Source organism: Fomitopsis serialis (assembly GCF_022376445.1).
Source record: "Fomitopsis serialis strain Sig1Antser10 chromosome Unknown B0H18scaffold_2, whole genome shotgun sequence".
In the NCBI taxonomy this organism is placed as follows: domain Eukaryota; kingdom Fungi; phylum Basidiomycota; class Agaricomycetes; order Polyporales; family Fomitopsidaceae; genus Fomitopsis; species Fomitopsis serialis.
In genome coordinates this window covers 993,410-1,019,928 of record NW_025954962.1, presented here as the reverse complement: position 1 = coordinate 1,019,928, position 26,519 = coordinate 993,410, and the positions used below count along the sequence as shown (strand labels likewise).

Genomic DNA, 26,519 nt, shown 5'->3' with positions numbered 1-26,519 from the left:
AGAGTGCCTGCTCACAGAGCTATCGAAGAGTCGCAACCCGAAGACAAAAGCGCGAGCCCAGCCACACAGCACAGCAGAGAGACGATTAGTGGACAGTCGCACAACGGTCCAGCCGAACTCCCAGGCCAGGGAAGTGAAAGAGCGTGAGGAAAAAGGGGAGGGACAGAGGGAAAGGGCAGGAGAGACACGCGAAGATGCGAGTTGCCAGCCCGGTAACTGCTTCGTTACTTAGCACGAGTTAGCGCGTCGCGTTTATTTAGCCGCCCATGCATTCCGTCACTCGCGCGTGGCCGCGTAAGTATGTCGCTCACTGCACCGCCAATCCTCGACGTCGCGACGCTTTCGACGTCCAACAGCAGTCCGCAGCCAACACATCGCCCAATGATATTCTTGCTATTCAGAGACACGCATAGCCATCGTCAAATCCAAGTGAACGCGTACATATGCTGCATAGTGAGCTATCGATATACCAGTGCGTATGCTACAGCACACTATACGATACAAAGAGACTTCGCTACATGTCATACCAATGCTTCTCTCCACCGATGAACCAAAACACATGCTCTTCTTCTTCATTATCTAGCAGACCCACTTCCATGCCTTGCCCTACGTTCGCGTCGACTCGTCGTTCGATGTAGCCATGTTCCATGAGATACCGTAATACATCAGTGACCTCTTGTCGGTCATACACAGATCTCAGCCTCCAGCGAATCTCCGCCTGCGAGAGGTTGGCTGTCAGGGGGCGAACCAGCGACTCATCTGTGAAGTCTTACCTGAGTTATGCCTGGGCGGAACAGAACCACACCAATGACAGCTCTCAGGGCAGCCTCCCAGACTTCACCTATCTTCTGTCCGGCGACATCGAGCCACCTTCGGGGCTGCATCATCGCCTTCCTATCGCCTTCCTGTGAGACGCAGACCGCCCATGGCCTTATGTGTTCCGCCGCGACGAGAACTACAGAGCTATACCCGGTCCAGTAAGCAAGCGGTGTCTCGCCGTTCGTGATTCTTGTAATTGCAGCTAGCGCGGGACTACTCGATCCTTCTCGGACTAATTCCTGGAGTTACACCTGTCAATGCCGGGAGTCAACATCAAAATGATGAAGTTACTGACCATGACGTGACGTTTCTCAAGGCCCTCTGCTGCAGCAATCTGCAATTCGTCGAGCACACGATTCGCCTCTTCTGCCTCCTTGTCAGTGACAGTTCGCAGCAGATTTGACTTCGCAGCTTGCACACAAGCTTGACAGTCAACTAATCCGGGCGTGCCTTGTCGACAAAACGCAGTGCTCCCGTCCCAGCTTTTGCCGTGCTGAGTGTCATGCGATTGGCCCGACGTCAAGAGACCCTCCGTCAACGCTGGATCAATAGGAATCTCTGGGTCTGCATCTTGCATATGTGGGACCGCTGCATCTGACTGGGTCTTGGCTGCATCGACCACAGCAGCTGCTGCCGTTGTCTCTTCTACCTGTTCCGTAATACGGACCATGATACCCGTCTCTATGTCATCATCATCTATGTAACGCAACTTAGGATCAGGATGTTCTGTGCAAAAGTGACGCTCACCAGCTTTCTTGCTGTTCCAGTCAAAGGTCGGCCGTCTTGTCTGCGGATTCGAGGTGTCCACCTTGAACTCAATCTACGCACTCATCAGCTGACATGCAGACACTAATCATAGACGAATACCTTGTTGCTAGAAACCAGGTCCAGCAGTGCCGCCATGTCCCCATCACTAGATAACAGTGACCACTCTCGCCAGGCGTCCTCGTCCTCGTCCTGACCAAGAACGTCTTCCAGCGCGAAGGCGTCGTGAAAGACATCCTGCGGGACAGAGCCACCGATGGCATTCTGATTGCTGTACAAAGAAAATGCGACTATGAGCTTCGCCACTCTATATGCAACTCTCAGAATTACCTGTCTGAGATTTTGAATGTCCGTCCTGGCCTACTCTTGGAAGGATCTCGCACAATTTTCGAGAGTATCCCTCTTTCGAGCATGGTCTTCGTTGCGGCCTTGACGGAGTCCTCACCGACACACTGAAGCAATGCAGTGGCCGCTTGTATATCATAGAGCTCAGCGGGTGTGCTTAACACCATCTGTGACATACGATTAACCTTCTGGAGTATGCCCATGACAACCATGCAAGTCCCACCTTCATCGCAGCATCTGCAACATACAGGTTGTCGGAATCATATTCAGCGACAGACGGTAACTCCCGCAAACCCGTCGTTAACGCATGCATTGCCAGCTGCTTCTCACGCCCCTCCTCCGCAGAGCCACTCCACACGAAGTCAAACGGAGGAGCTGCAACAGGCTTCTCCTGAATGTCCCACAGCGAAGTCAACTGGCTTGTGTTGTGGGGAAGCGCAAAGTTTGCGTCTTGACTCAACTCCACGAAACCAACACGCCTGCGAATAGACGATGAGACATCAGCGGGCTAAGCAGAACGTAGATATACACACAGGGCGTTCTTGTCGACATGTTGCGTAGAAATTCCAGGTGCACGATCATGTCGAAGTTGCTCGGACTTGCGGGATCGTCGTCAGGTAGCGCATCCGTGCCCCGGTGCTTAATCCAGACATCATACCACTTGTCTTCCAGCCGTTGAAGGTACGTATCGGCGCCAGGCGAATCTCTGAGATGGACAATACGCTGTCGAACTGAGTTTTTCGGGACTGCCGGGAAAGCCTGGGTCAACGCGCCGAGATCGATCCTGTGGTGTCCACGGCACCGAGCTCTGACGATCGCAGAAGCATCCCGGGCTAATTCGTCGTAATCTCTGTTCCATTGAAACCTATGTCTTCGAGCAGGCTCCGACGGTGCACTATCTGGATACGGTGAGTTAGGAGATGCGTGCAGAAAGAGGAGCCCTTTACTTACCGTCTTTGGCTCCTTTCTTTGACTTCCTGACAGGTTGTCGGGGGGCGAGCCTGGGACCTTGAGATGCTATGAGTTCCCTGACGGACTTTTCAGGAACCGCTGCTACGACGGGCGGCAGCGGGGCAGGGGCGGCCGTTGGCCTCACGAGCGACGCTTTATTGGCACCCAGGATCTTGTTAGCGGCGAGGATCGATTCCTGTATTGCTTGTTCAATCTCATCCTCCCACTTCTCGCGGTTCTTCCCTGGGCTCTGTAGGAATCGTGTGCGAAGCCGACGGATTCTGGCAGCTGCTGAATCTGTGAGGGGTCCTGGATGAACATTGGCGACCATGTCCTCCCAATCTTGTTCTCGCTGCGCTTTAGCTTCGGCAGCCCTATGCGCCATCATGCTTTTGGATTGGGCCTCCCTAACCTTTGCCTCTTGCACCTTGCGTTCCGCTTTCTTCGCCATCTTCTCCTTCTCGTTCAGGACCTTGTTGCGTATGTTCTCGTAAAACCGAATGACGACTTCGATGGGGGCGAAGATCGTGGCACACAGGCTATCCAGACGTGCCCTGTCTTGATCCTGCAGTGGCGTGTCACCGCTTGCCAAATTCATATGTTGTTTCAGTAAAGTCTCCTGGTTCGCAGAGAGAACATAAGCATCACTCCAAGATGACGGACGACGAAGCACTCTGGCGAGTTCGTGAGTCCCTGTCAGCGGCCCTCCCAGCTTCATAGCGGAGATCTGCGTTGCAGCGTCCTTGTCTTGAGAAACGATGCGCAGCTGACGCCAGTACTCGTCACACTCTGAGATAGGAAAGACTGGCACGTCCTTCCAAAACGGCGGCGAGTCTTCTGATAGGGCCCAGAGATGCAGAGGAGCCGATGAATTGAGACGAAAGTAGGCAGGAGCCGTGAGCGGCGACCACGACTCTACGGGAGCAACGTCGAACAAAAAAGGGTGTTCCACAGAGGCGTCAACCGTAATGGCGGGTGTTACGGAATGTGAGGGAAGGAGAGGATCCACGACCTTCAATCGGGTGAGGACCTCCAGGGTATCCAGTAACCGGTCTCGAGATCTCCAACGCCCTATCTGCAGAGTGTCGCGAATTGTAGTTGAGACTCGCCCTACTGGTGTAAGCGCGCCCTCCCGTGAGCGTAGGAGCTGGTCCAGTTCTTCGCTCGAAACCTGCAAAGATACGATGGCGCAGTAGGTGGAAATGGGCAGGTCGTTCAAAAAGAGCGAGAAGGAGACGACTCGTTCTCGCACCGATACCACGTTGACACTGGGTGAACACGTTTGTAAGAAGTCGGTCATCCAGAGGTGCAAAGCTCGGGCTCGGGCGAGTCTGCCAACGACGAAGCCATGCGACTGGGCTATAGTATTCTTGTCGTTCAGGATGGTGTCTTGGAGAGGATCGCGGCTCGCTCGGGAATCCTTCCCATTAGTTGGGAGCACTACATCCCGTGTCAATGCGTTCGCGACGGATGGGCTCCGTGTCGTCTGGCGTCTCGCTCCTCCGTAAACAAGAGGCTCTTCTAAAGTCTTGATCGGAGCGGCAGGAGGGAACTGCTGGATGCTGAGACCACTCAAGAAGTCTGAAGCTCGGTTTCGGATACTTCTGGCAGGTAAGCAATGCGAACAGGCCGAGTGGCGCCTGTAGATATCCTGACAGACGTAGTAATGAGCTTGATCTTCCCGCGAGCATCGAGATCCTTCAGCGTTGCATCGACGGTACGCTTGTCCATCCGCGATCCAACACGGGTACTGGTTGCTTCTCCCGCGTTTGACATCCGATCTACCAAACGGCGTGCGCTTCATAGAAGTCTTTGGAGCTGACGTTTATTATTCCGCTAGCCTCCGTAACGACGCGGAGTAATTCCCTTTCACGACGAGCTTGCATGAGCCTCGTCTTCAAATGACCGCTGCGGTCAGCATCGTCGGGACCGCTACTTGACTTCAGGCGTTTGGCTGGCGGTGCTTGCATCGCAGAGTCAGCCTCTGCCCGCTTGGATGTGGCATTATCTGGGTCAGAGTTCGTTACCACAGGTTCCATTGGTCCCATCAGCTATGATGAAGTAAGCATTGATTCTGACTACGAGAGATTCCCAGACGTACCATAAGTTGCCTCCCGTCCACAGGAGGGGCCTTGCCTGCGATGCTTTCCGCAAGAAGCGCAGGATCAATGGGAATCTGCGAAGCGTTTTGCATGCTGTCGGGCGACACGTCTGTGCGCGCTGACGGCAAAGAGCTGGCAGGAATCTGCAGTCCAGATGGAGCTTCCGTAGTGGCGAGATCCACGTTCATGAGCTCCGGCACAGGATTATTCCTCCCATCCAGCATCACTTCTGGCCCATCAGCTAGTCGAAACGCAACAGCGGAGTTTTCTTCTGCGCAACCTTCGCTCATAGTCGTATTGTGGACGGGATGGGGAGAGATCTGATCACCAAGAATACATGGGGATACCACGTCGATGCTAGCGGTGAGGGCGTCCGCCGCTGATGCACTCTGTGCGCCACTTGAGACATCGCCCAAGAGGTCTTCGCTTTGGTGCTGGTCTGCGCCGGGTCCCATCGCATTCTCGGCTGCTTGACTAGTCGACTGCGAAGGAGGCCCAGTACTCGGGCGTAAGGAGTCTAGGGATACATTCCTGCCAGGCGAAGGCTGTCTTTCGGCCTCCTCGGTAGCTTGTTCTGGCGCCAAGGCCGCGTCAGCACTAACGGCTGGTAGGGGCTGTTTACGCGGACGACCTCGCTTTCTTGGCACCGATGGTGTCACGACAGTGCTGTCCGTATGAGCAGTCAAAGCGGCTTCGGCTTCAGCGACTACGGACTTTTTGCGATTTGGCCCACGACCACGTTTCGTCGCGGATGGCTGCTCTTGCAGACTGCTCGATGGTACCGAAACAGACGCGGCGACAGCGTCATCCAGGGAGCCCTCTGCCACAACAGACGACGACTCGGTCATTGCCTGTTGCTGCCGCTTTGGAGGTCGGCCCCGCTTCCGCTTGGGGGGTGGCTCGTCGGACACTTGAATGCTTGGTTCCTCGCCCACGTCGTCCCCTTTCTTCCTCTTCCTCCCTCGTACACCAGTCACCTTCGCAGCGCTTTCCAACTCGGCCCCTGGAGCAGCAGCATACTTGCGTGGTCTTCCTCGTTTTATAGTGCCGTCCGGGAGAATCGGATTCTTATGCGGCCTCTTCGCCTTACCAGGACCCGAGGTGTTAGCGGGGTGACCTCTGAGGCCGTCGACGTAGACATTGTGACTGGCTTCGTCGTCATAGAACTGGGTCTCGCTGAGACTCATGAAGCCTCCTGTCGCAGCGAGGTCAACGTTGGCGTGTGAGTGTTCCTTGAAGTCTTCTTTGGCGGCCATAGTACGATAGTGGGCGACCGTCCAGTATCTGTAGCGCCGTTCGCGACCATTGTTTTCAATGCCGTGCGCAATGCCGAGGTCAGCGAGATGTTGAGGTGGAGCATTAGCATGAAGATGTTCAAGAAGCAGCTCGACAGTGCGTCGGTCGAAGTCACCGAGTGCTCCACAAAGGTCCTACCACAAGAAAGATGAATTCATAGCATGCGAAGCAATGATTCCGAGAGACGTACCCCAAGTGTCATACCCTTGTCACCAGACCGATCTAAGAGATCGATGATCTGCCTGTGAAGCGTGAAATTCACTGTGAGCGTTCCGACTCCTTCCATCTCGGCTAGAGGTAATATGAGAAATCGAGGTTTCCTGAGACGTGTGATTCGCCGACTTGCCTCCCATGTCCTTGTCCGGTGGCTGACCAGCCTGAACCGGCTGCTGGTCCGAGTCGTCATCCAACAAGTGGAAACATGTCACCAGCCTTTGGTTTCGTCCGGGAACCCTGACTTTCTCAATGACACGTTGTCTGATGAGTTCATTGACGCAGCGGGCGATAAAAAACCGTCGATTGCGTTTGGTAGGGTTCGCGAAGCCCTGAGACAACGTTGTCAGGATTATGTGCAATGTCAAAGTCAAAGCAATCCTAACCAATTTGGGTAGCAGGTTATTGGCGGCATGCAGACCATGTGGTGAGTTTTGAAGCAGTGTAACGAGACGTCCACGCATGAGGTCCAAACTGGACAGGTGCCGTTCATCAATGGGGTCGAATTGCACGATCGAACCTAGACTGAATTCCGAATTTCCCTCGTCGTCTTCGTCGTCTAATCCCTCATCATCGATCTTCCGTGTTGGTGCCTCCCGTACCTGGTTCTCTTCAACCACGATATTCTGCCATGTCGCGTCGCGATTGAACAAGTCTCTGTGTACTATTGTGCTGCTGCTAACACTTGTCTTGCCGCGCTTAACCCTACAAATTACTCAGAGTTAGTGATTAGGCATGTTCCGCAGCGCATATATCCAGTGCTTACACCAGATTCAGCGAAAGGAGCTGTTTGACAAGATAGTGGCACGTCTTGGGATCATAACCAGACTTCCTTGCGAGGTCTATGCTGCTTATGCCAGCCTCGTGTCCGCGCGAGATGAGCTGCAGAGCGGTGTAGACCATAGGGCTGAGCTTCGAATCCTAGACCGTCCTGTCGATCAGTGAAGATTTAGCGCATTGTATGTAATGGCTTACGCGGATGTGCGATCCAGTTAGGGCCCTGAAGATGGTGTCTAGGTCGACGGCAACTCTCAGCTTGTCGCCATACTCCTTTCTGAGTTGTTCCACAGGCCGAATCGCTGCGTCCGGGATAATCTCGAGGACTGCCGGTGCGGCTTCAGCCATCTCCTCGCCTTTTGCCCTGGCCTTCCTCTTCGCGCTGTTTTGTGGGGCTATATATACTTCTGCGCCAGATCCTTCCGGAACCACGCCTACTCGTACGTTCGGCTGCTTGACGAGGACAGACCATGTGAAGGCGCAGTATGCATCATCGATCTTCTGTCCAGACGTCGAGCCGCGATAGGTATAGAAGAGTTCGATGGACTCTCGCAGCCTTGAAATATCACAACCTGTTCACATCCGTATGTATGAGCGCATGAATGCAGACAAAAGCGAGGCGCATCGGCAGGTTCGAACCCCTGCCCTGATGCAACTATGGGATTTGACGCCGGTCAATAACTGCAACTCACCAAGGTCACCATCATAAGACAACTCTCGGAGACAGTGTTGAATTAGGTCGTCCATAACGTATGAGCGCACAGAGGTGCGAAGGCGCAGTTGACGTTGAAGGGTTGGTGGATCAGGGACCGGGCATAACGATATTATGAGTCCGTGGTGCGGCTCAAACTCTGAACGCTGGACCGTCCACCCTGTGTACTATGAATAAAAACTGTACCGAAGAGAGGAGAGAAGCAGCAAAGAGCAGTAGCTTGGAGTAGTGGTAGCGGAGGACAAGGTGCATCACTGCATGCTTGATGACTCATCGATCATCTACGGTGACTTTCCATATACAGACGCGAAAGCGCGGCAGCCGAGTTTGTCGTCCACGCTCAGTCTGCTTTGTATCGCTTTGGCTTCACTTCCTGTCCTGAACGCAGTACAACTCGCAGTGAGCAACAGAGTATGATGTCAGGCAATGAAGAGCATGTCAAATCTGAATATGGCCGATTGAATAGGATCAAACAATTCACTCATTAGACCAATAATTAGATGACTTGGACTGGTTCAAGAGCATACACTCTTCACTCGGTACTGTAATGTGTGTGCGGATGACGGATAGAAGGAGGTAGTGTATGCGGCTGATTGTACAATGTTGTATGGTATAGGACTGCAGAGGGACATCACCCTTTCTAGCCTCTTTTGCTTCAACTACGCCTGTGGTCCATCTAGATGCGGGACAGACAGCCCAACCTGAGAAAAGAAATATCCGCATACAGCCCTCAGGCTGCGCCGACGTGTCAGCACGCTGCATGTCCCTCCTTCGCTCCCATAGGCTTCTGAGGACATCCGTGAAGCCTATCTTGCCCAACTGCGCATTCTGCTCGAATCGCTGTACCAGCCAGCCCTCCAGCCTGTCCGCCGCGCCTCTCCACAGGGCCATACGCGACTGTATCTCCGCAGTCTGGTGGAAAGCCGTGCGATGGTCGCTTGTTGGTGAGTACCGTATGTTTTCGTAACATGTTGCGAATTGGGAAAGCGAGAGGTTGACGGATGTGATGTTGCCTGCTGCGTTCGTGGGTCGACGAATGACACTTCCCGAACGAACGCATCCTCCGAGCCGCCGAACAACTGGAAGACACTGAGCAAGAGCTGGGGTGAGAGAGAAGGGTGCGAATCGACATACCTTGACCACCCATAGCGGGGTCTTCTGCTTGCAGCCCAGTATCCGCTCTGTCCTAATCACACCGGTCTCCGGATCGACGGAACGGTCCAGAGTATCAATCGTGACGACATGGGAGCAGTGAGGATTGGGGTATTTATGCCACATCCCAATCACTACGTGTGCCCATGGATGACTAGGGATTGTCGTTAGCACCGTCGCTGGCAAGGCGCCACGCACCCAGAATACTCACTCGTAATGGAAAAGCTGTGAGAAATAGTGCATTGCGAGACGAAAGCGACGATGAAAGTATGCAAGCTGAATACGAAGACGGGTGTAAGGTAAGAAGAGGAGACGGACCCGCACACGACAGCGGGCGGCGGTGGAGGGCGGTACCTTGGAGCCCAATGAGCGCGCTCGTGATACAAAAACACGGATCCGTCTTTTCCCGATCCGATCGCCGACTCGGTACCCCGCCAAATGAGGAACGCTAATCCGTCCATCCCGAGCCTCTCCATTGGCCCATGGGGAGGTTGCGCCGAGCCGCGCCGTGACCGATCCGATTCTTTTTACTGACTACATATGTACTTAGGCGAGAAAGATCTCCCAAATCTCACCTTTCTTCTCCAGTGTACGACATGTACTCCGCGAGGAGGTAAAAGACAAGCCCACTGCCAGTGTGGGCTAAGCCGCACTATCCACGCATGACCGGTGTCCCCGACACGGGCTACTTGGGTGCCGCGGCTTTTGAGTCGCATTGGTTCATCGTAGAGAGAAAGGTTGCAACGCAACCATACGGGTCTCAGACGTACATGTACAATCATCAGTATACATCCAGAATATCCATTATCCATAAACATGTTGCGTGGTGTAACTCCTTACAACCGCTGCGACTGAAGTGCCTGCAATTCAGCAAGTCTTGCTTTCATCTTCGGACTGGGATTCCGGATGAGCACAGACGCACAGAGATAGATATGAGCGTGCGTACATCTCGAGCAACTTTGCTTCAAGAGCCTCTTTCTCCTGCTGAAGTGCAAGACGTTTCTCCGCATCTAGTTTCGTGCTGCATTATCAAATGGTCAACATACTGACGTGAGTAGCCCTGGACTGGAGAGCATACAATACATATCCGCCTTGGCCGTCGTACTGCAGAATCCTGGAGTGATACCTCCACAATGAAGGTCGGTGGGACACGGTCAATAAAGTTACTCCGAGCTTTGTTGCGTGTTCCATCATCCTGCCCTCCATATCTGGCGGCACGAGGGATGTAGCTTCATCCAGCACTGCATACTGAAGCAAATACTTCAGGTCAAAGTTCAAGACAGGAGGAGCCGGCTGACCTTCGGTCGGTGATAGAAGAGACGCGCCCACGCAATCTTCTGCTGGTCTCCCCCGCTAAGCGCATCTCGCCAATCGCGAGCGGCGTCCCATCCGCCTTCACGTTCGACGACATGATCCATCTGCACGACTGAAAGAATAGAAAGGAGATCTTCGTCGGTCATACCCCCTGCCCATGCAGTTACGTCAGTGTTCCTGTGGGGAATAATCGGGATTGACACTCACTCCCTTCCATGTCTTCCCTGCCGTGCGGATATGTCACTTGGTCACGGAGGGTGCCCAGTGAAAGGTATGGTCTCTGTGGGATGAGAATGAATTGCGATGCTGGAGGCTTGCGGACGGTACCGCCTGACATGATCGTCGTTGAGTATGTCGAGCACAGGCGGTAAGGTAGAATGTACCATAAACAGGCCATAGGCCGCCCAATATACGGAACAAGGAAGACTTGCCGCAACCTGGAGCCACGTCAGCCGAGGGAAAGAGCTGGGCGATTATCTTACCATTTGGACCTACGATGAGTAGATGTTGCTAGTTAGGTAGGTTAGTTTTGTGGGTTCTCTGAATTACTCGACGCACATACCCCTGGTTTGACGTAGAAGCTCAGGCTACGGACGAGAATATCGCCATTGGGCGTAACGATGGGCACCGACTCGAACTCAATCTCGTCAGACTCAATGATGACCCCACGGCCCTTTAGGACTGAACACTACGATGAATCCTATGGCGAACACCACGCATAGAGTACTCACTCTTCGCATTTCCTCTGTGTCCGCACTACTGACCAACGCCTTCTCAAACTTCCCCTTGCGGACGTCGGACATCGTCTCAAGCAACTGCGCTACACGTGCCGTGTATCCAGCGAGTTCAGAGAGCTCCTTGTACGAATACATCACGCGTCCGAACGCATCTAGGGAGGTCCATCAGCAAATATACGTCGATAGTCAGAATGAACAGGCTCACCCGAGGCAGACAGCAATAGTCTACGGTTTGTGACGAATCCTACATAGCATGAATGTGAGAACTGTGTCGTCCGCGAATGGGGGATTAGAACCTTCTGTTCGACCGCCCAAGTCAACGCTATGCACACCAGGTATCTTGAAGAAGACAGGGATGGCACAAATACATAGCTGATATCCGTCAGCACTCCATGGGCGCACATGAGCAGACAAGCTGAACGTACGCCGAAGCTTCCCCATAGCCACTTGATAACTCCCTCCTCGACACACCCATGCCACCATGTCTTATGCAACACCTTGGACTCGTGTTGTACAAGACCTGCATATTCACGCTCCACTAGCATCTTCTCAGTATGCTCGCCGCCGAAGAAGGCAATTTCTTCGGCGAACTCAGCAAGACGGGAATGTGTGTGGCGTAGATTCCCCGCAAGTTGGGCGGAGAGAGCTGTATACATGCCGAAAGGTGGCGTGAGGGCTCGGACTGGATACAGTGATAAGATTCGCATAGACTGACGAAGACATGGAAGACTTACGGAGAGCTGCTGATGCCTGCACGGCGAAGGTGAGTGCGACGAGGCCCTCTGCGCCAACGTTCTGCGATAGTTGGTAATTATAAAGTATCATGTCCAAGATAGGTTTCGCGACATTCGCATAGATGGCGGCAAGATGCGTCGAGAAGCGCTGTATATCGTGGGTAATCATCCTGTAGAGTGTAATCGAATGAGTGCACAGTGCGGTCTGTGCGAGCTGTGCAGACTGAACTGGTCCGGGTTTTTGATTCTGTCATCGAGGTTCGCTGCGCAAGCCCGTCATTCAGCGCGTGTTAACCACTATGAAGTAACTGAGCTTACAAAGCTTGTAGAATATCTTGAGGTCCTGTGCATTCTTCTCATCGCCTAGGTACTGCTTCATAACTGCATCAGTTAAACGGGTCCTGTATGCAAGGGCAAGCTTGTTCTGGATGTAACTGAGCCAACTGTTGGTCCACGTTGCCGGAATTGCGACGAGTAGCCAACGGAGTATGTTGAGGAGGAAAGGCATCGGTTGCGCTCTAACCAATGAGGCAACAATCCTGTGGATATGTCAAGCACCAGAGACGTCTGAGTTAGACACTCATAGAATCATAGAATGAGTGTTACGATAGCTCTCACCTGCCATCTAGTGCTGCGACGTAAAGTGATATGACCGTGCGGAATATGAGTAGACTGGAGTGCATCACGAGTAGCAACGCTTCCTTCGAGCGCAAACTCGGGATCACAATGCGCAGAATGGTGGATAGGCGTTGGTAGAACACGGCATCTACCTGGATGCACACTCTAGAATACAGCACCACATTCGAATGAATAGCGGACTACTTACGGCAACCCTCTGTCTCTTCCCATCATCCGAGTTTTTCCCCTTTCCCTTTCCCTTGTCTTTTCTGGAACCCTTCGAGGAGGCGGACTTCGTATGAAGTCCAAGATAGGTCGCCGTGAGGATATGGGCAACGAAGCCGAGCAGGAGGACCCGCTGAATGAGAGGCCGTGGGAAGAGTACGCGCTGACCAGCTTTCTGACTTTGTCCCTGTTGGGCAACAGTTTCGACTGGATGGCCATGGCTCAGAAGAGGGCTCGCAAGCAGGCCCTAGAGCCGAATGCCAGTGAAGCCTGCGCCGGGGAGCGCCCATCTGCAACATGCTTAGATCGAGTGCATTTGCGCGTGATTTCGCGCTCTGGTCCCCGGCCATTGCCGCGAGCCCAGATGAGGACAACCGCGGCAGCCACCGACGCGATCTCGGGACGCGCTCACCTCCTCGCGATCTCGCACCAGAAGGTCATCCCGCTCACACTCCCCAGCAATACATGGCGCCATCTCACCGCCGTATTACGAGGACTTAGAGCCCCCGAGTAGATCTGGCGGCCATAATGCATCCTCGCCGAGCGCCCGCATCGATGACATCGATTCCTATTGGTAGTCTGTGACTCTGACCGGTCTCTTCCTGTCATTGTCCCATCCGCACGCCCCAGCTCTTATCGTGCATACTCTCATGTCTGCGAACACAGAGACGTCTCCAGCCACGGCCAGGTGCCTCAGGACGACACTCCTTCTGGAACAGTCCTCCAGCAGCAGGCCTCACCGCAGTCGACAATCCGTTGATTTGTGTAGACTTGGATGATGTACTCAGCCAGACTAATCGTGTAGTCGCTGAATGTAAGGCCGCGGTGTAATTTCTCGCGTATGTCCTGACTGACGAAGTATTGTTCCATGAAGGGCATAATGATACTTACGGGACTCAAATCACGCTGAAGGACTTCCTCTGTGAGTAAACATCCCCCTTTGCATCGACATATGCTGACTGACCCCTCGCCCTAGATTACTTTTATTGGAGAGTGAGGAATTGCAGATTGTGGCGCCCTTCTTGACGTGGCGACTCAACGAGACTGGACAGAATCCATACTGGGGCACTCCGGACGAGACCTTCAAAAAGGTCGATGAATTCTACTCGACTCCGCGGCTCTATGAAGCCCTTCCGGTTGAAGGCGCCCTTGAGGGCGTCAAAGCGTTGAAGGATCTGGGGTACCGCCTGGTGTTGGTGACCGCTAGGCAAGTGCGCGAGCTGCCGAGGACGAAGGAATGGATTGAGAAGTACTTCAATGGCATATTCGAGGACATCATTTGCACTGGGATGTCTCAGGAAACACTCGCAGACGAGACGATGTTGATCACGAAATTGTCGAAGGCCGATGTAAGCCCGCGTGTTCCTTCCTCCCAGATGTTAGATTCCTGAACCATCTCACACATCGTGGATGTAGGTATGCAAGAAGCTGGGTGCCAAAATGATGATTGACGACTCCGTCGAGAACGCACTCAAGTGCATCCAAGCAGACCCACCAGTGCCCGTACTCCTCTTTGGTGACTACCAGTGGAACAAGCGCAGTGGCAACTACGAACACATCAAGGACGAAGTGAGCTTCGATGAACGGACGAAGCGGGAAGGTGGGAGAGAATGGTGGCATGATGATGATGTGACAATACCAGACGGTGCGCCGCTGAGTAGGGTGAACAACTGGGAGGAAGTTGTACGATGGGTAGGGAAGAACTTGAAGCCATAGGAACTCGGGATTCCACGCTCGACGCTTCCTGAATTCTTGACTGTACGAAGTTGACGGTGTATACATTGTCTGTATTTCTTTGAATACTCCGTGCTGTGACTGCAGAACCGATTTCCTGCAGTCATTGGTCAGTGCAATATCGCTGTCAACGTGCACAACATTTGGACCTCGAATAATCTTGTCGAAGTTGAGCTAAACAAACAGTGGCAGTCTCGGAAGCCCTGCGCACGTGCTCGGCGCGCACTACCGACCCGTCCCCACGCGCGTCGACGCGCCCTACATACGTCGTCTCAAGTAGCACACCGCCTCTAGTCCTTGGAACGTCACTTGAACTCGTTCCAGCTTTATATCAGTTGCCACTGACTCGCCACTTTCAAGTCCAAGCGTCAGGCTTCCTCCATTCAATACCGTCCCAACTGGTATCTCTTGCACCGGCAGGACCTCCTCAAACTATTGACACATCCGCGAAGTTACGCCATGACATCGACATCGGTTGCCAATCAAGTACAGTCCCTGCTTCAGGAACCACGGAGGGACAAATCTGAAGCGAGCGCTCTATCCTTCCTTGATGCTCAGTTCTCGTCCCTGGAAGGGCTAGGGAGCAGTGCCGACCTCCACGCTGCGTCGAGCAGGCTGAACACGAGGACGATGAACTTACGGCTCAGGTACGCAACAATAGTATCACTGTTGATGATATATCTCTAACGACCGAACGTCCCAGCTCAGCTCATGCGCTCTCGGGAAGCCGTTGATGCATTCATAACTCAAACTCGTACGTCCACTCAAGAGCACTTGCATACAGCACAAGAGCTTTCCCTATTGCGACATTCCTTGTCGGACGAGCTAGTGCTGCTTGCAGACCAATTGGAATCTTCGTTAGGGGGCGTGGAGCGCAAGCCGACGTTGCTGGAAGACATCGAATCTCTGCACCGCAGTCTCAAGGAGCTGGAGAGTGTGAAGCGCTATGTCCAAATCATTGAACACGCCCTGCGATTAAGGTAGGGTTGTCGCACGTAATTTCGTGCCGTGGCTTACCACAGGTCTCAGTGAAGTTGCTGTGAAGCAGGTTGACTCAGCCAGAACACTCTCTTCCCTCAGTGAATTCGAGGCCTTGGAACGCTTCGTTGGCTCGGTACAGCAAGCATGCACACCTGTAAAGGAAGTCGCTGGACAGCAGCAGCTTCACATACTGTCATTCCTCACATTTGTCAGAGATAAGTCCTGGTTAGATATGAAGCACGCGTTGTCAAGGTCACTCAATCTGCCCCGTCTGGCCGAAACGCATTCTAACTATGTTGCAGAACATTGCTGTCTGCTGCCGAGAAGCTGAACTGGCCACAACCTGTGGACTATGTCACTGCAGTTCCGGAGGACCGGAAGCGGTTTGAAGCAGCGTTTTTGAACTGCTTGAAGCTGCAAACAATGTGCGTCAATATATGGTAGTTGCTTTTCCCAACCTAACGACCTTGTAGGGGGGAGGCGATACGTACATCACGAAGTTCAATATCTGTACACAAAGAGGGTCTATATCCATTGGAGGCGTTAGTAGAACCTGTTGCGCTTCGGTTCAAATATCACTTCGAGGGAACGAGGCAAACAAATAGGCTTGACAAGGTTGGCTTCTATCACTGACTGCGTCAGCTACGTGCAACGACTAACGTCGACCATTTTAGCCAGAATGGTACCTCACGCATGTACTCAACATCTCACATGAACATCAACCGTTCATGGAGAAAATTGTACAACCTCTTCTTTCTGCAACCGACTATCGAGAAGTTGAGGCATGGGTTAGTGCTCCATATGTCCTTACACCTATGCGCGTCAGGCTGATCGTGCATGCAGCGCGAATTTACGCTGTTGCTTCTGCCTCTTCTCGAACGAAAACTACGGAAAACGATTCCTCCTTTAATTTCGCATCCCCCGGTCCTTGCTCATACAATATACGAAGCCCTTGCATTTGACAGTGCGCTTCGAGAAGAAGGGTTCGATATCGTTGGAACGACTGCTGCTAGTGGGTCATCCGGCGGAGGTACGAAGAGCAAATGGGAAGGCATCAGTGAAGTTATTCTTGGTCGCGAAGAGTGGTTCGAAGCGTGGATGGAAGGCGAGCGGCAATGTGAGCTCTTGAAATAACACCGCCAGCGTTCGCAGATTGATCATCTGCTACCTTTAGTCGCCATGGATCAGTATATGGACATCATTAGCTCCTCGGATGCCTGGCTTATGACCGAGGATAGCCCTGATGATGCTATTGTAGCAGAACGGGACCTGAGGCCCACGAATTCAGCCAGGAGGGTGAAGGCATTGGTCGAACAAATTACAGGTGAGCGTCACCAGTTTGGGGTTTGATGTCTCGATTGACGCCGTTGCAGACCGTTACTCCCCCCTCCCCAAGTTTCTCCACCGGACACGATTCTTCATCTCAGTACAGCTACCGATACTCGAAGCATACCATTCACGCATCTCCTCGTCACTGGACGCCTTTGAGACATTGTCTTCTTCGTTGATGCGTGCTGTGCCCGGAGCCCTCGGGAGCGTCGGCGTCAGCTCTGAAAGCATGGGGCGAGCGGGCGATCCTCAGCGGCTCACTAGCGGGGTGGAAGGCGTGCAGCGTCTCTGTAAAGCGCTCGTAAGCGCGCGGTACATCAGTGCAGCCTGTGCGGCCTGGGGCGAGGAGCTGGTAAGCATTGGATACGTACCTGACATGCGCTGGCTGATTCAGCTGGTCTGCAGTTCTTCCTCGAGCTATGGGCAGAGATCAATCGTCAGGCATCACTGCGATCGCGCGTAGAGGATGTGGCTACGCTACCGAGTCCACTCGGAAGCAACACTGACGAGACCGAGGGCACCATCTTTGAGACACTCGTCGGTCAGTACGAGAAGTTGGCCGAGCGAGCCGAGGACATGATCATTCACACCATATGCGGCGAAGTGGAAGCCGGACTGAAGGCACATTTCACCGGAAGCTCTTCAACGTAAGTCGGTACAGATCGCATTCGACTTCCGCTTCTCATCGCTCTACGTGTTACAGGCAAGTTACTCCCAATATCAGCCATGAACGCCAGGATGACATCGCCCTGGCGACAACGTTGCTGGCACCCCTCGCTCTCCTCTCCTCCGAAGTCTCATTCTTACAGTCGTCAATCTCGGCGAGGACCGCGGCTACTTTGTACCGTCGCATTGCGTCGCGTCTCGGCTCATATATTCTGCAGCGTCAGATCTTCTATCGTGGACGAGGTCGTATCGGTCTGCAAGAAGGCAAGCCATTCTAGCAGAGAGCGAGCTCTTTGTCGAGACATGCCAAATTGCTCTCGCACGCAGCGATAGAAGTCGGGCGGAAGCACCTTGGAGGCAGCTGCTTCAAGCCAGTCGCTTGATAGCTCTGGAAGGTAATCAATGGCAGAAGGCAGTGGACGCGACCTTCGGCGTCACTGCTGATCAGGATTGGGAAGAGGTGATGCTGGATGCGGTAGGTGCTACGGAGTTGAGCAGGGAGGAAGTCGGGCAAGTACTGCGAACTAGGGAGGATTGCGAATGGTGAACAGTGCCGAATGTACCTTGCATGCAGTGTTGGGTTCGTGCAGCGCAGGACCTGGCATAGATTATCAATTCTTTGAGCTATCGAAGCGGTTTCAGACGCGCTAGTCGACATCATTACACAGTGGGCCACAACGCATCGTAAGCTACAACAATCAGTACCATCGTCTTGTGGCGTAGGATCATTCAAACCGATGGCTTGCACTGACGCCGTGGGCCACAAGCCCGGCTGTCGCGAGCTCCGCTGATCTGGTTCGTGAAAGAGCGATGCCTGTGCTGTCTGTATTGCCCGTGACGGTATCGGACTTGAATCAAACATCTTCGTTAGCGACATATGCAAAAAAAACAGACTTCAAGTTACCCTGACGCAACAGGCTGTCGGCATCGTGTTCAAGTTCTGCCAGTGTTTTGTTCTTGAAACAGAGTCCGTTGAGTGAGCCATAGCAATGGTCGCAAAGGATCACAGTATTGTGTTACCGTGTCTTTCATTTTGTCCGTGCAATAAGTACTTACAGCCGAACTTCATTGAGACCGTTACCATAATAGGCGCGAAGATGATGGATCAAACAAGGCCGGATTAGGAAACTGACGTAGCGAGTCGAAACCTGTTGGTGACAACACGGAGGGTCAATCAGACGACAGCCCACGCCTTCACGGCGACGACACCGCGGCGTACTGAGTATGTATCATCACTTAATCCCACTTTGACCTATTTCTATCTCGCTATTTGCTTATATCGCCTGGAAACTCGACCAACAAGCCAAGCGCCGCCTTACTAAGACGCAACGCTCAACACAACGGAGGCTCCCGAGGCGCACTGAACTAACTAAGAAAACTTTACTCTACCAGCATGTGCCACAGAGATGGTCATCTAGGCAGTGCCATCGAGGTACGGGCTGAATCGTCGGTGACAACCATCGATGTCTCATAGCTCCTCATACACAGGTGAGCGGCCGCACGATGCTATTTATGCATTACACACATAGAGTGAGTTCGGTGATTCCTCTCTGTATTCGGGGCACTCACACAGATGGACCAGGACCGCTTAGCAGCTGTGCTGAATGGTTGACAGCCATCGTTGGCTCAGACGTTCTCTGTCTGAAGATGACGTGCGGCGCGCGGTTATCAGGGACGAGGTGGCCCGTCCGTTCCGTGTGTTCGTCGGTGGCACCGCTGCCCTGCAAATTCCTGCAGGCCTGCGGCTCGACGTAGACGGACGACATATCGTCCGGTATGTTGACGTATCCCATCCCTGAAATTCGTGAATGCGGCACTTAGTAAGAATGCTGAAACTTCATGCACTTCTTCGAAGGGATGATTAGCACGAGAGAACACCACGGGAAGGATCCATCCTGTGCCGTTGGATGCCACCAGCATCTCTACAACAAAGCCGGGTACGTCGGTGCACGACCGCTGAGACTCCGCCAATCAATACGCCCACGGAGGCCCACATCGGCGTCGGCAGCCCGGCGGTCACTCTGACGGATAGCAGCCTGTCCGATACTCACCAGCCGCGCGCCCCGCAGAACGTCCAAGACATCTCACCTAGCCCGCGTGGCTGACGAATTCATTGGCGCCACGTCGCGTCGCACACGTACCCGCAAGGAATGGAGGCGAACGTCCAACTGGACAAGCTCACGACTGATCGTGGCTGGCTGCACGGTCAGGACGGGAACGCAGCCCAACAACGCCGAACGTCGAGGCCCGCACCGCCGTGCGTTCCTATCAGTGGCAGTCGCACGATGGATGACGGAAGGCGTACTTTGCACAGGCAGGAAATGCTCGATAGACGCTTCGGGCCAGGATAAAAGCATGTTTCTTGCTCTCTGGTGTCTCAGCCCTCAGTTGACCTGACCAAGCGTAGCTTCACAAGTACAGGTACTGGCTAGTGAGTGCCAGGTCTCGCCATGTATTCGAAAGTGACAACTGACCGTTCGTTCAGCTTGTCTTGCTGTGTAACGACCCGCATTCCTCGCTACCTTACGATCCCACTCCGTCGCCTAACCTACGCATACAACCCGACAGTGTAATTTCTATTTGTCAACTCTACCATCAGGCCAGATGCGTTCGTCTTCGGTCATTGCTGTTGCTGTTCTACTCTCTGCCCCTGTCCTCGCCGCGTATGTGGTCCCACTTGCATACAGCGACAAAGACTGATCATCCTCTTGAAGCGCAATCCCCTACCCGTTCGCCCCGAGTGGTGAGGTGACGCAAAGCTTCCCCGAACAATTTCGCGCGGAGAAAGGCCTTCCACACGAGCCGCACGGCCCTCACCGCGTCCATCGACCCGACTTCAAGCAGGCTCAAGGCCGTCTTGAGCGTCGCTCCCGTCGAGCGCTTCAACGCAGGTCGCGGTCAGTTTCCATTGGATGTGCAGAGTGTGGACGGCCTCGCTGACCCTGTTCCTGTTGGCCATAGGACGGACGCCTCCGGTGCCATCTCTGTCGGGGGCGCCCTGAAGGTGGGAAACGACGCAGTTCAAATTGGCAACGACGTCTATGACGCCTACGAAGCGGGAACAGACGCGTGGAAGACGTTCAAGGGGCGGTGCGTCCAGCGCTATGTATGTGCTCCGTCTCGATGCTAATGGTCCACTCTGACAGGTCCGTGGGCTCTGGAGCTATTTCTGCAGGGGGCGTCTTGCGCGCAGGAAACGATGCCCTTCAGATTGGTAACGATGCCTACGACGCGTACGAGGCTGGCAAGGATGCGTATCATCAGTTCAAGGGCCGGTACGTGTCGCCAGTGCATTGACTATTCACATGGCTGAGATTATCTGCTTCTTATAGAGCAGCGGGCTCTGAAGCCATCTCGGCCGGCCAAGTGTTCCATGCAGCGACGGACGCATGGAGCATCGGAAACGATGCGTACGACGCATACGAGGCAGGCAAAGATGCCTATCACCAGGTCAAGGGACGGTACGTGTGTTGGATGCGGCGCTCACTGAAGTCCTACGTGCTCACAGTGTCTTGCTTCACAGCGCGATGGGCTCTGAGGCCATCTCAGCAGGTCAAGTATTTAATACGGCGAAGGATGCGTGGACCATCGGGAACTACAAGGTGGGGAAGGACGCATGGTCCCAGATAAAATCGCGGTATGTTATTGCGTGTCTTATAAAGTTTAAATGGAGTGGAACTCTGACAGTGACGTGTGGACAGGTCTGTGGACGCTCGGGCGGTCTCCGTAGAGGCCGGGGACGATGCAGGTTGGCATTAATGACGTCTACGAGGCGTGGGGCCGTACGCTGCTGGACTTGTTGGACTGCGTGGCTAGCGATGACGAATATTATTGAGGTTGCTTGATGCGGCATTCCTGGCTTAGGAAAGGCGTTTCGCACGCCCGAGAGGCACTGCGAGAGGCAGCAGTGACGAGTGCGATCGACTTGGCGGGTGGCGTGTGGGCGAGGCAACGCCGTTCCCACCGGCCCCTACAGCCTGCCAGCCGCGCTGCCGGATTGAATTGTTCTTGTGGCCGCTGTTGGCATCTCGTCAGCCGCATCTTGTGGCTGGCACGAGACCGTCTTGCGGCAACGATCGACGCCCGCCGTATATATACGCTCGTGTCCGTCACAATTTCTGCAGCTTCCCCGTCCAGTTGCACGAATAATTGTCCCCACCCCCAAGTCCCCTCCTCGTCAACACGCCTGCGTCTCTGAGGCGATACGTTCTGCCAGCTCGGGTGTTCCTTGCATACAAGCGCTGCTTCGCCCCGGATATGCCTCCAAGTTGATGTCGCACAGGGCGGGTCCTGGGCGGGTCGACCAATAGCCTGAGCGGCCGCTGTCGATGACTCCGGCCCGGTTGCGATTGTGGGGTGTTGTCGACCGTCGAGGTACCTAATAAGCACCTGAGGTGAGTACGTCACTGCCGAGGCGATCCTCCACACGCCCAAATGCCTGCATCGCTGCGGTCCGCCGTGCCAGCGATGGCTCTGCGTGGATAATGTATTGCTCTTGACCCCAGAATCATCGGTGTCGTCGCCGCCGATGCCTTGGACGTCGGTGCCGAGTCGGTGGGTACATGTCCGACTCGCCGACGGTGCGGACTGCGGAGGCTTTCTGGGCAGAGGCGTTGTGGGGTAAGAACGGGCTATTCGTTCTGCCAAGACCCGTGTTGCGGGACCGATGCGGCGGCTGTCTGTAGCTCCCCCGCAAAGACGTCAGCCTGCGCCAAGCCGCTCGTCCTGCGCTCGTCTCTGCGTTCGCCACTGCATCGCTAGTGATCTCTATCCAGTCCCTCCGTCTGAGCGGACGCACTCGTCCCTGTACCTCAGCCTCTTCGAGCCTGCCCCGCTTCATGGGCAGACGGGGGCGTCATGTGCGCATCTCAAGGCCAGTCGGAGGACCCATGCCCCTGGAAAGTTCTGACGGACCAGAAGGGTAAATAGTTGTCCGGCGCATCATCCCCGCGCGGGGCTCCACATCAGCACACGATCATACCCCGCTCTCTCAAGCGCTCATAGTGGACCCCTTCTGCTCGGTCCGGCCTCGTGCTCAATTCTAACCGGACCGCTCTTGATCCTTGTCCCTAGTGCGAACGTCGGAGTGTGGTCGATACGCAACTTATGTCGGCCATGATAAAAGGACGGCGCGAGCAGCCTGGCAAGTCGGACTGCGCCATCCGTCGCCCCCTTCCTCAACTGCCTCTCCACCCCACGAGCAGTGTATACAACATGGCTATCCCTTCCAACCGTAAGGCGATTCTGCTCGCCATCTTCATCGCGTTCGGTACGTACCAAGGTCATAGTCCGACAAGATGCTGTTCTCATAACCGCACGTGAATATCTAGGTGGCTTTCTCTTTGGATACGACATTGGTGTCATTTCAGTACGTGCCCACCAAAGCTCGTCGCCGCAGCATCGCTAACATGCCATGGGAATAGGGATGTCTGATCATGGACGACTTCGTGGACCGCTTCGGGGAACAGAACCCGGATGGGTCGTTCACACTCTCGAGTTCTCGTCAATCTATAATTACCTCTCTGCTCTCTGCTGGGTAGGTGGTCTTGTGCCTTCTCCTGTGCTGCGGGGAGCTGATAGATGGCGTTTCCTTAGAACGATAGTGGGCGCAATTGCACAAGCATTCACTTCGGATCGATTCGGCCGGCGAGGCTCCATCCTTACCTGGTCATTCATCTTCACCATCGGAACCATCCTGCAAACCGCCACTGTACGTTCAATCGCGCAGCTCGTCGTCGGCCGGTTTATTGCTGGCCTGGGTGTCGGTGCTCTTTCGGGTAAGTTGCTGCGTGTAAGGTGTCCCGCGATAGCGACTTACCATTCGCTCGTAGCTATTGTACCGCTCTACAACGGCGAGACTGCACCGAAGGCGCTGCGTGGCATGCTCCTTGTGCTGTACAAGTGCAGATCATCATGGGCATCTTCATCTCCTACGTCATTGACCTGGGAACCCATGCCATCAAGGGTCCCGCGTCTTGGCGGATACCCGTCGGCCTGCAAATTGCCTGGGGCATGATCCTCCTTTCTGGCATCTTCTTCCTGCCAGAGTCGCCACGACACCTCGTAGGTACCGGCCGGACAGAGGAGGCACGTAAAGTTGTCGCGGAGCTGAACAGCGTGCCGGAGGACGACCCTCTGGTCACCGATGCCATCGAGGAACTGGAGTACGGTATCCACGCGGAGAACGACGGCGGAAAGGCGACGTGGCTCGAGTGCTTCTCGACGCGCAACATGCTCTGGAAGCGCACGATCAACGGCATGATGCTCCAGTTCATTCAGCAGCTGAACGGGCAGAACTTCTATTGTGAGTGGCCGACCATGGTGGCGATTGTATTGCAGCGGATCTGACGGTGCATTCTAGACTACTACGGCGATACCTTCTTCAAGAGCGCGGGTACTGAGCTGTCCGCCTATGTCATTCAGGTCATCCTCGGCGCTGTCTCCGTCGCCGGTACCATTCCTGCTCTGTACTTGATCGATACCTGGGGCCGTCGGAAGGTACGTTCATGAAGCAACCTCTTCGTTATACAGTCCTCTCACTATGCGCAATTCTTCAGTCCCTTATGACTGGTGCCCTGCTTGAAGCTGCGTGTGCACTCATCGCCGCCCTTGCTGGACACTTCCTGCTCGCACCATCAGGAACGCCTACCGACCAGCTGACGTCGACGAATAAGACTGGCGGCAATGTCCTCATCGCGTTCGCTATCCTGCACGTCTTTGGCTACTCGATCTTCTGGGGCCCCACACCCTGGGTGTACCTTGGCGAGTCGTTCCCCCTGCGCGTCCGCCCGAAAGCCATTGCTCTCGGGTCCGCAACGAGTACGTGACCTTGCCTTTGGTCGTACGAACGACGTGTGCTGACTATCTATCTCTCACCACTCAGACTGGGTCTGGAACTTCCTGCTGTCCTTCTTCTCGCCCAGAATAGCGGACGACATCGGCCCGCTCATCCTCCTCATCTTCTGCGGCATGCTCGTCTTCGGCTACGTCTACGTCTACCTGTTCATCCCCGAGACGAAGGGCCTCTCGCTTGAGGAGGTCGACGAGCTCTACCGCGCGCGCGTCCTGCCGTGGAAGTCGAGCAGCTGGCGTCCGGCCGAGAAGCACCTCCACGACAAGATCGACTCGGACAGCAAGACGTCTGCGCAGGCCACGGAGATCAGGGAGGAGAAGAGCAAGGGCGAGGACGCCTAACGTCTACCATCATTAATGTTTACGATCGTTGCAATGTGACTGCTTTCCAGTCTTGTATGTATTAGTAGCGCATGTCAAAGGATTGACTTTTTACGTTTATTTCGTTCGAGGCGTGTTCTGGGATGTGTCTCAAGCCGACCGCACAGTGAGTGTCGCATGATATCGTATGTTGGGACGAGTGCAAAGGTGTACTACAAACTAACAATGGTCTAGGGACACTTCGAATGCTAATCTTTAGACTGAACGGTTCGCAAGACGAGAGTGTTGTATTATGGCAGATTCGGAGACTTAAGTGTAGTACATGCGGGATTTGGCACACGCTATGCTGCAGTCAATACTCATTTTCGAAATCACGATGAGAGGGGGATTCCAACCCACGCCATGATCGGCCTCGCAAAAACGTTGATAGAGTGGGATTCCAACCCACGCTCTGAAATTGTGCCAGGAATCGGTGCTCACAAAAATGTTGGCAAGAGTGGGATTCCAACCCAATCCTTCACAAAAAAATCTACGAGAGTGGGCTCTACCATACAGTATTGTTCCTGACAACTTCAAAGCATTGCAACGTTGGCGCTGGTACTGGACGTACGATACTTGATACAAATGCCAAAAGAGTGATGAGAGTGGGATTCGAACCCACGCCCTTTCGGACCAGATGTGTCGAACTGAACCAGTTGATCTCCTTAGTCTGGCGCCTTAGACCGCTCGGCCATCTCACCTTGAAAACTGAGCAAGCATAACAATATATGAGATGCCCCTCACAGCGCAGGAAGATGAAGTCGTTGCACGACTCCATCATCTGTTCAGACGTTCACGAACAGGACTACCATCTATGCATGATGTGGCCCCATAAGTTCAGTACATGGTCAGTGAGCCCATATCCCGACTTACTGAGGCCCTGGACCATAGGCGGCATGACTCGGATCTAGCCTTGATACAGCACTCAGTTTGCGTGCTACTCACAACACTGGTGCATACACTAGTACATGGTGGTCGGTTCACCACACTTGCGTGAGGACGTTTTATCCTCTCTAATGATGATGATCCTATGCCAAAGCCTGAGCGATGACGGCGTGAAGTGATGCGACATATACACTGTCCTGCTCGACATGCACGATGGTCTCAGAGACTCTGGTAAATGGTCATAATCTACGAGCCCAGCGGGAATCAGGCCAATTGCGGAGGAGTCGAGAATACGTACAGTGCTAATAGTGAGTCTACCTTAGGTCTCTCCGCCAAGGCGAACGCGCAGACACTCGTCTTCCCATAGCCATCACGTCAGAATCAGGCCCAGAGGCACAGACATCGTGAGCAGATACGATGCCCTGTGCTTCCTTCAGCTCACGGACGAGCGGAAGCTTGCCACCGATCGAACCAGTCGCGACGTCAGGGGACAGAGTGCGGAGGCGTGGAAAGAGCTTGCCACGGTGTCTGTTGCGATACAGAGCCGTCAGCTTGACGTCGGAGGGTCTGCCATGTCAGCCGCACAAGGACGGACTTCACCAAGAAACGTTCTTGGAATCCACGGAAGGACCTCGGCGGGAGGCTTTGAATGCCGGCTGACGTTGATTTGTGCAGGCAGTCGATCGTTAGGAGGCCGGGGGTCTTCGTCTGCGCGGAATCGAGGGGCGCGGGTTTCCCATGTCTGTGGGCCCGCCCTCCCGCGTCAATGACACGAACTGAACCAGTCCAAATGACAGAGTGACGTTGTAACGAGTTAATTTGAGATCTTCGGCGACACCGGAACTTGCGGACCAGATCAGAAGGTTGGCCAGACGAACATCGTGTCCCATACCTTGCACTTGTGTCGGCGAACATGCTTCCAGTCCAAGCGAAATCGGTCCTTAGGCTGAAA

At 54.2% G+C, this 26,519-nt stretch overlaps 7 protein-coding genes and 1 non-coding gene across 8 annotated transcripts; 4 read left to right on the top strand and 4 right to left on the bottom strand.

The window, feature by feature from the left end:
- Positions 1 to 310: 310 nt before the first annotated feature.
- On the bottom strand, positions 311 to 8,213 carry B0H18DRAFT_970365 (uncharacterized protein). Its single transcript, XM_048043706.1, has 18 exons — positions 7,961 to 8,213; positions 7,467 to 7,840; positions 7,258 to 7,412; positions 6,878 to 7,196; positions 6,625 to 6,823; positions 6,469 to 6,569; positions 4,982 to 6,412; positions 4,666 to 4,931; positions 4,483 to 4,630; positions 2,881 to 4,435; positions 2,459 to 2,828; positions 2,153 to 2,408; positions 1,915 to 2,096; positions 1,687 to 1,855; positions 1,567 to 1,639; positions 1,115 to 1,515; positions 774 to 1,058; positions 311 to 718 (listed from the first exon to the last, which is right to left on the bottom strand). Exons 1-18 carry the CDS (start codon positions 8,013 to 8,015, stop codon positions 515 to 517), a joined length of 6,543 nt encoding a protein of 2,180 aa, XP_047900483.1. The 5' UTR covers positions 8,016 to 8,213; the 3' UTR covers positions 311 to 514.
- Positions 8,214 to 8,439: 226 nt separating this feature from the next.
- B0H18DRAFT_970361 (MSF1-domain-containing protein) lies at positions 8,440 to 9,568 on the bottom strand. Its single transcript, XM_048043705.1, has 5 exons — positions 9,344 to 9,568; positions 9,115 to 9,286; positions 8,980 to 9,059; positions 8,776 to 8,917; positions 8,440 to 8,749 (listed from the first exon to the last, which is right to left on the bottom strand). The coding sequence occupies exons 1-5, from the start codon at positions 9,373 to 9,375 to the stop codon at positions 8,729 to 8,731; spliced, it is 447 nt and encodes a 148-aa protein (XP_047900482.1). The 5' UTR covers positions 9,376 to 9,568; the 3' UTR covers positions 8,440 to 8,728.
- Positions 9,569 to 9,647: 79 nt separating this feature from the next.
- Positions 9,648 to 13,120, bottom strand: B0H18DRAFT_970358 (adrenoleukodystrophy protein). The gene is made up of 18 exons (XM_048043704.1): positions 12,929 to 13,120; positions 12,744 to 12,893; positions 12,536 to 12,687; positions 12,236 to 12,456; positions 12,147 to 12,180; positions 11,918 to 12,087; positions 11,609 to 11,865; positions 11,480 to 11,555; positions 11,389 to 11,427; positions 11,178 to 11,335; positions 11,009 to 11,134; positions 10,929 to 10,956; positions 10,830 to 10,883; positions 10,654 to 10,776; positions 10,431 to 10,597; positions 10,211 to 10,380; positions 10,079 to 10,153; positions 9,648 to 10,026 (listed from the first exon to the last, which is right to left on the bottom strand). Exons 1-18 carry the CDS (start codon positions 12,977 to 12,979, stop codon positions 9,969 to 9,971), a joined length of 2,109 nt encoding a protein of 702 aa, XP_047900481.1. The 5' UTR covers positions 12,980 to 13,120; the 3' UTR covers positions 9,648 to 9,968.
- A 372-nt stretch (positions 13,121 to 13,492) lies between these two features.
- Positions 13,493 to 14,640, top strand: B0H18DRAFT_970354 (uncharacterized protein; the record flags this gene model as incomplete). Its single annotated transcript, XM_048043703.1, has 5 exons — positions 13,493 to 13,574; positions 13,635 to 13,682; positions 13,737 to 13,753; positions 13,813 to 14,109; positions 14,177 to 14,640. Coding segments are annotated over 5 exons (744 nt in total), but the record flags the coding sequence as incomplete, so codon positions are not given.
- Positions 14,641 to 14,760: 120 nt separating this feature from the next.
- On the top strand, positions 14,761 to 18,106 carry B0H18DRAFT_970351 (TIP-1 family-domain-containing protein). The gene is made up of 12 exons (XM_048043702.1): positions 14,761 to 15,141; positions 15,198 to 15,474; positions 15,524 to 15,727; positions 15,778 to 15,900; positions 15,949 to 16,090; positions 16,150 to 16,263; positions 16,319 to 16,592; positions 16,650 to 16,799; positions 16,849 to 17,156; positions 17,210 to 17,451; positions 17,508 to 17,716; positions 17,740 to 18,106. The coding sequence occupies exons 2-12, from the start codon at positions 15,206 to 15,208 to the stop codon at positions 18,015 to 18,017; spliced, it is 2,313 nt and encodes a 770-aa protein (XP_047900479.1). The 5' UTR covers positions 14,761 to 15,141; positions 15,198 to 15,205; the 3' UTR covers positions 18,018 to 18,106.
- Positions 18,107 to 19,857: 1,751 nt separating this feature from the next.
- B0H18DRAFT_970345 (uncharacterized protein) lies at positions 19,858 to 21,595 on the top strand. Its single transcript, XM_048043701.1, has 8 exons — positions 19,858 to 19,901; positions 19,956 to 20,133; positions 20,185 to 20,367; positions 20,432 to 20,560; positions 20,617 to 20,745; positions 20,803 to 20,931; positions 20,994 to 21,107; positions 21,172 to 21,595. The coding sequence occupies exons 2-8, from the start codon at positions 20,075 to 20,077 to the stop codon at positions 21,227 to 21,229; spliced, it is 801 nt and encodes a 266-aa protein (XP_047900478.1). The 5' UTR covers positions 19,858 to 19,901; positions 19,956 to 20,074; the 3' UTR covers positions 21,230 to 21,595.
- Positions 21,596 to 22,684: 1,089 nt separating this feature from the next.
- Positions 22,685 to 24,664, top strand: B0H18DRAFT_1081584 (general substrate transporter; the record flags this gene model as incomplete). The annotated part of the gene is given in 9 exon segments (XM_048031416.1): positions 22,685 to 22,739; positions 22,759 to 22,838; positions 22,894 to 23,006; positions 23,066 to 23,247; positions 23,302 to 23,346; positions 23,373 to 23,774; positions 23,832 to 23,968; positions 24,028 to 24,289; positions 24,354 to 24,664. 9 exon segments carry the CDS (start codon positions 22,685 to 22,687, stop codon positions 24,662 to 24,664), a joined length of 1,587 nt encoding a protein of 528 aa, XP_047900477.1.
- A 615-nt stretch (positions 24,665 to 25,279) lies between these two features.
- B0H18DRAFT_t10 lies at positions 25,280 to 25,383 on the bottom strand. The gene has a single exon. It is a non-coding gene; the product is annotated as a tRNA-Leu (tRNA).
- Between the last annotated feature and the right edge of the window lie 1,136 nt (positions 25,384 to 26,519).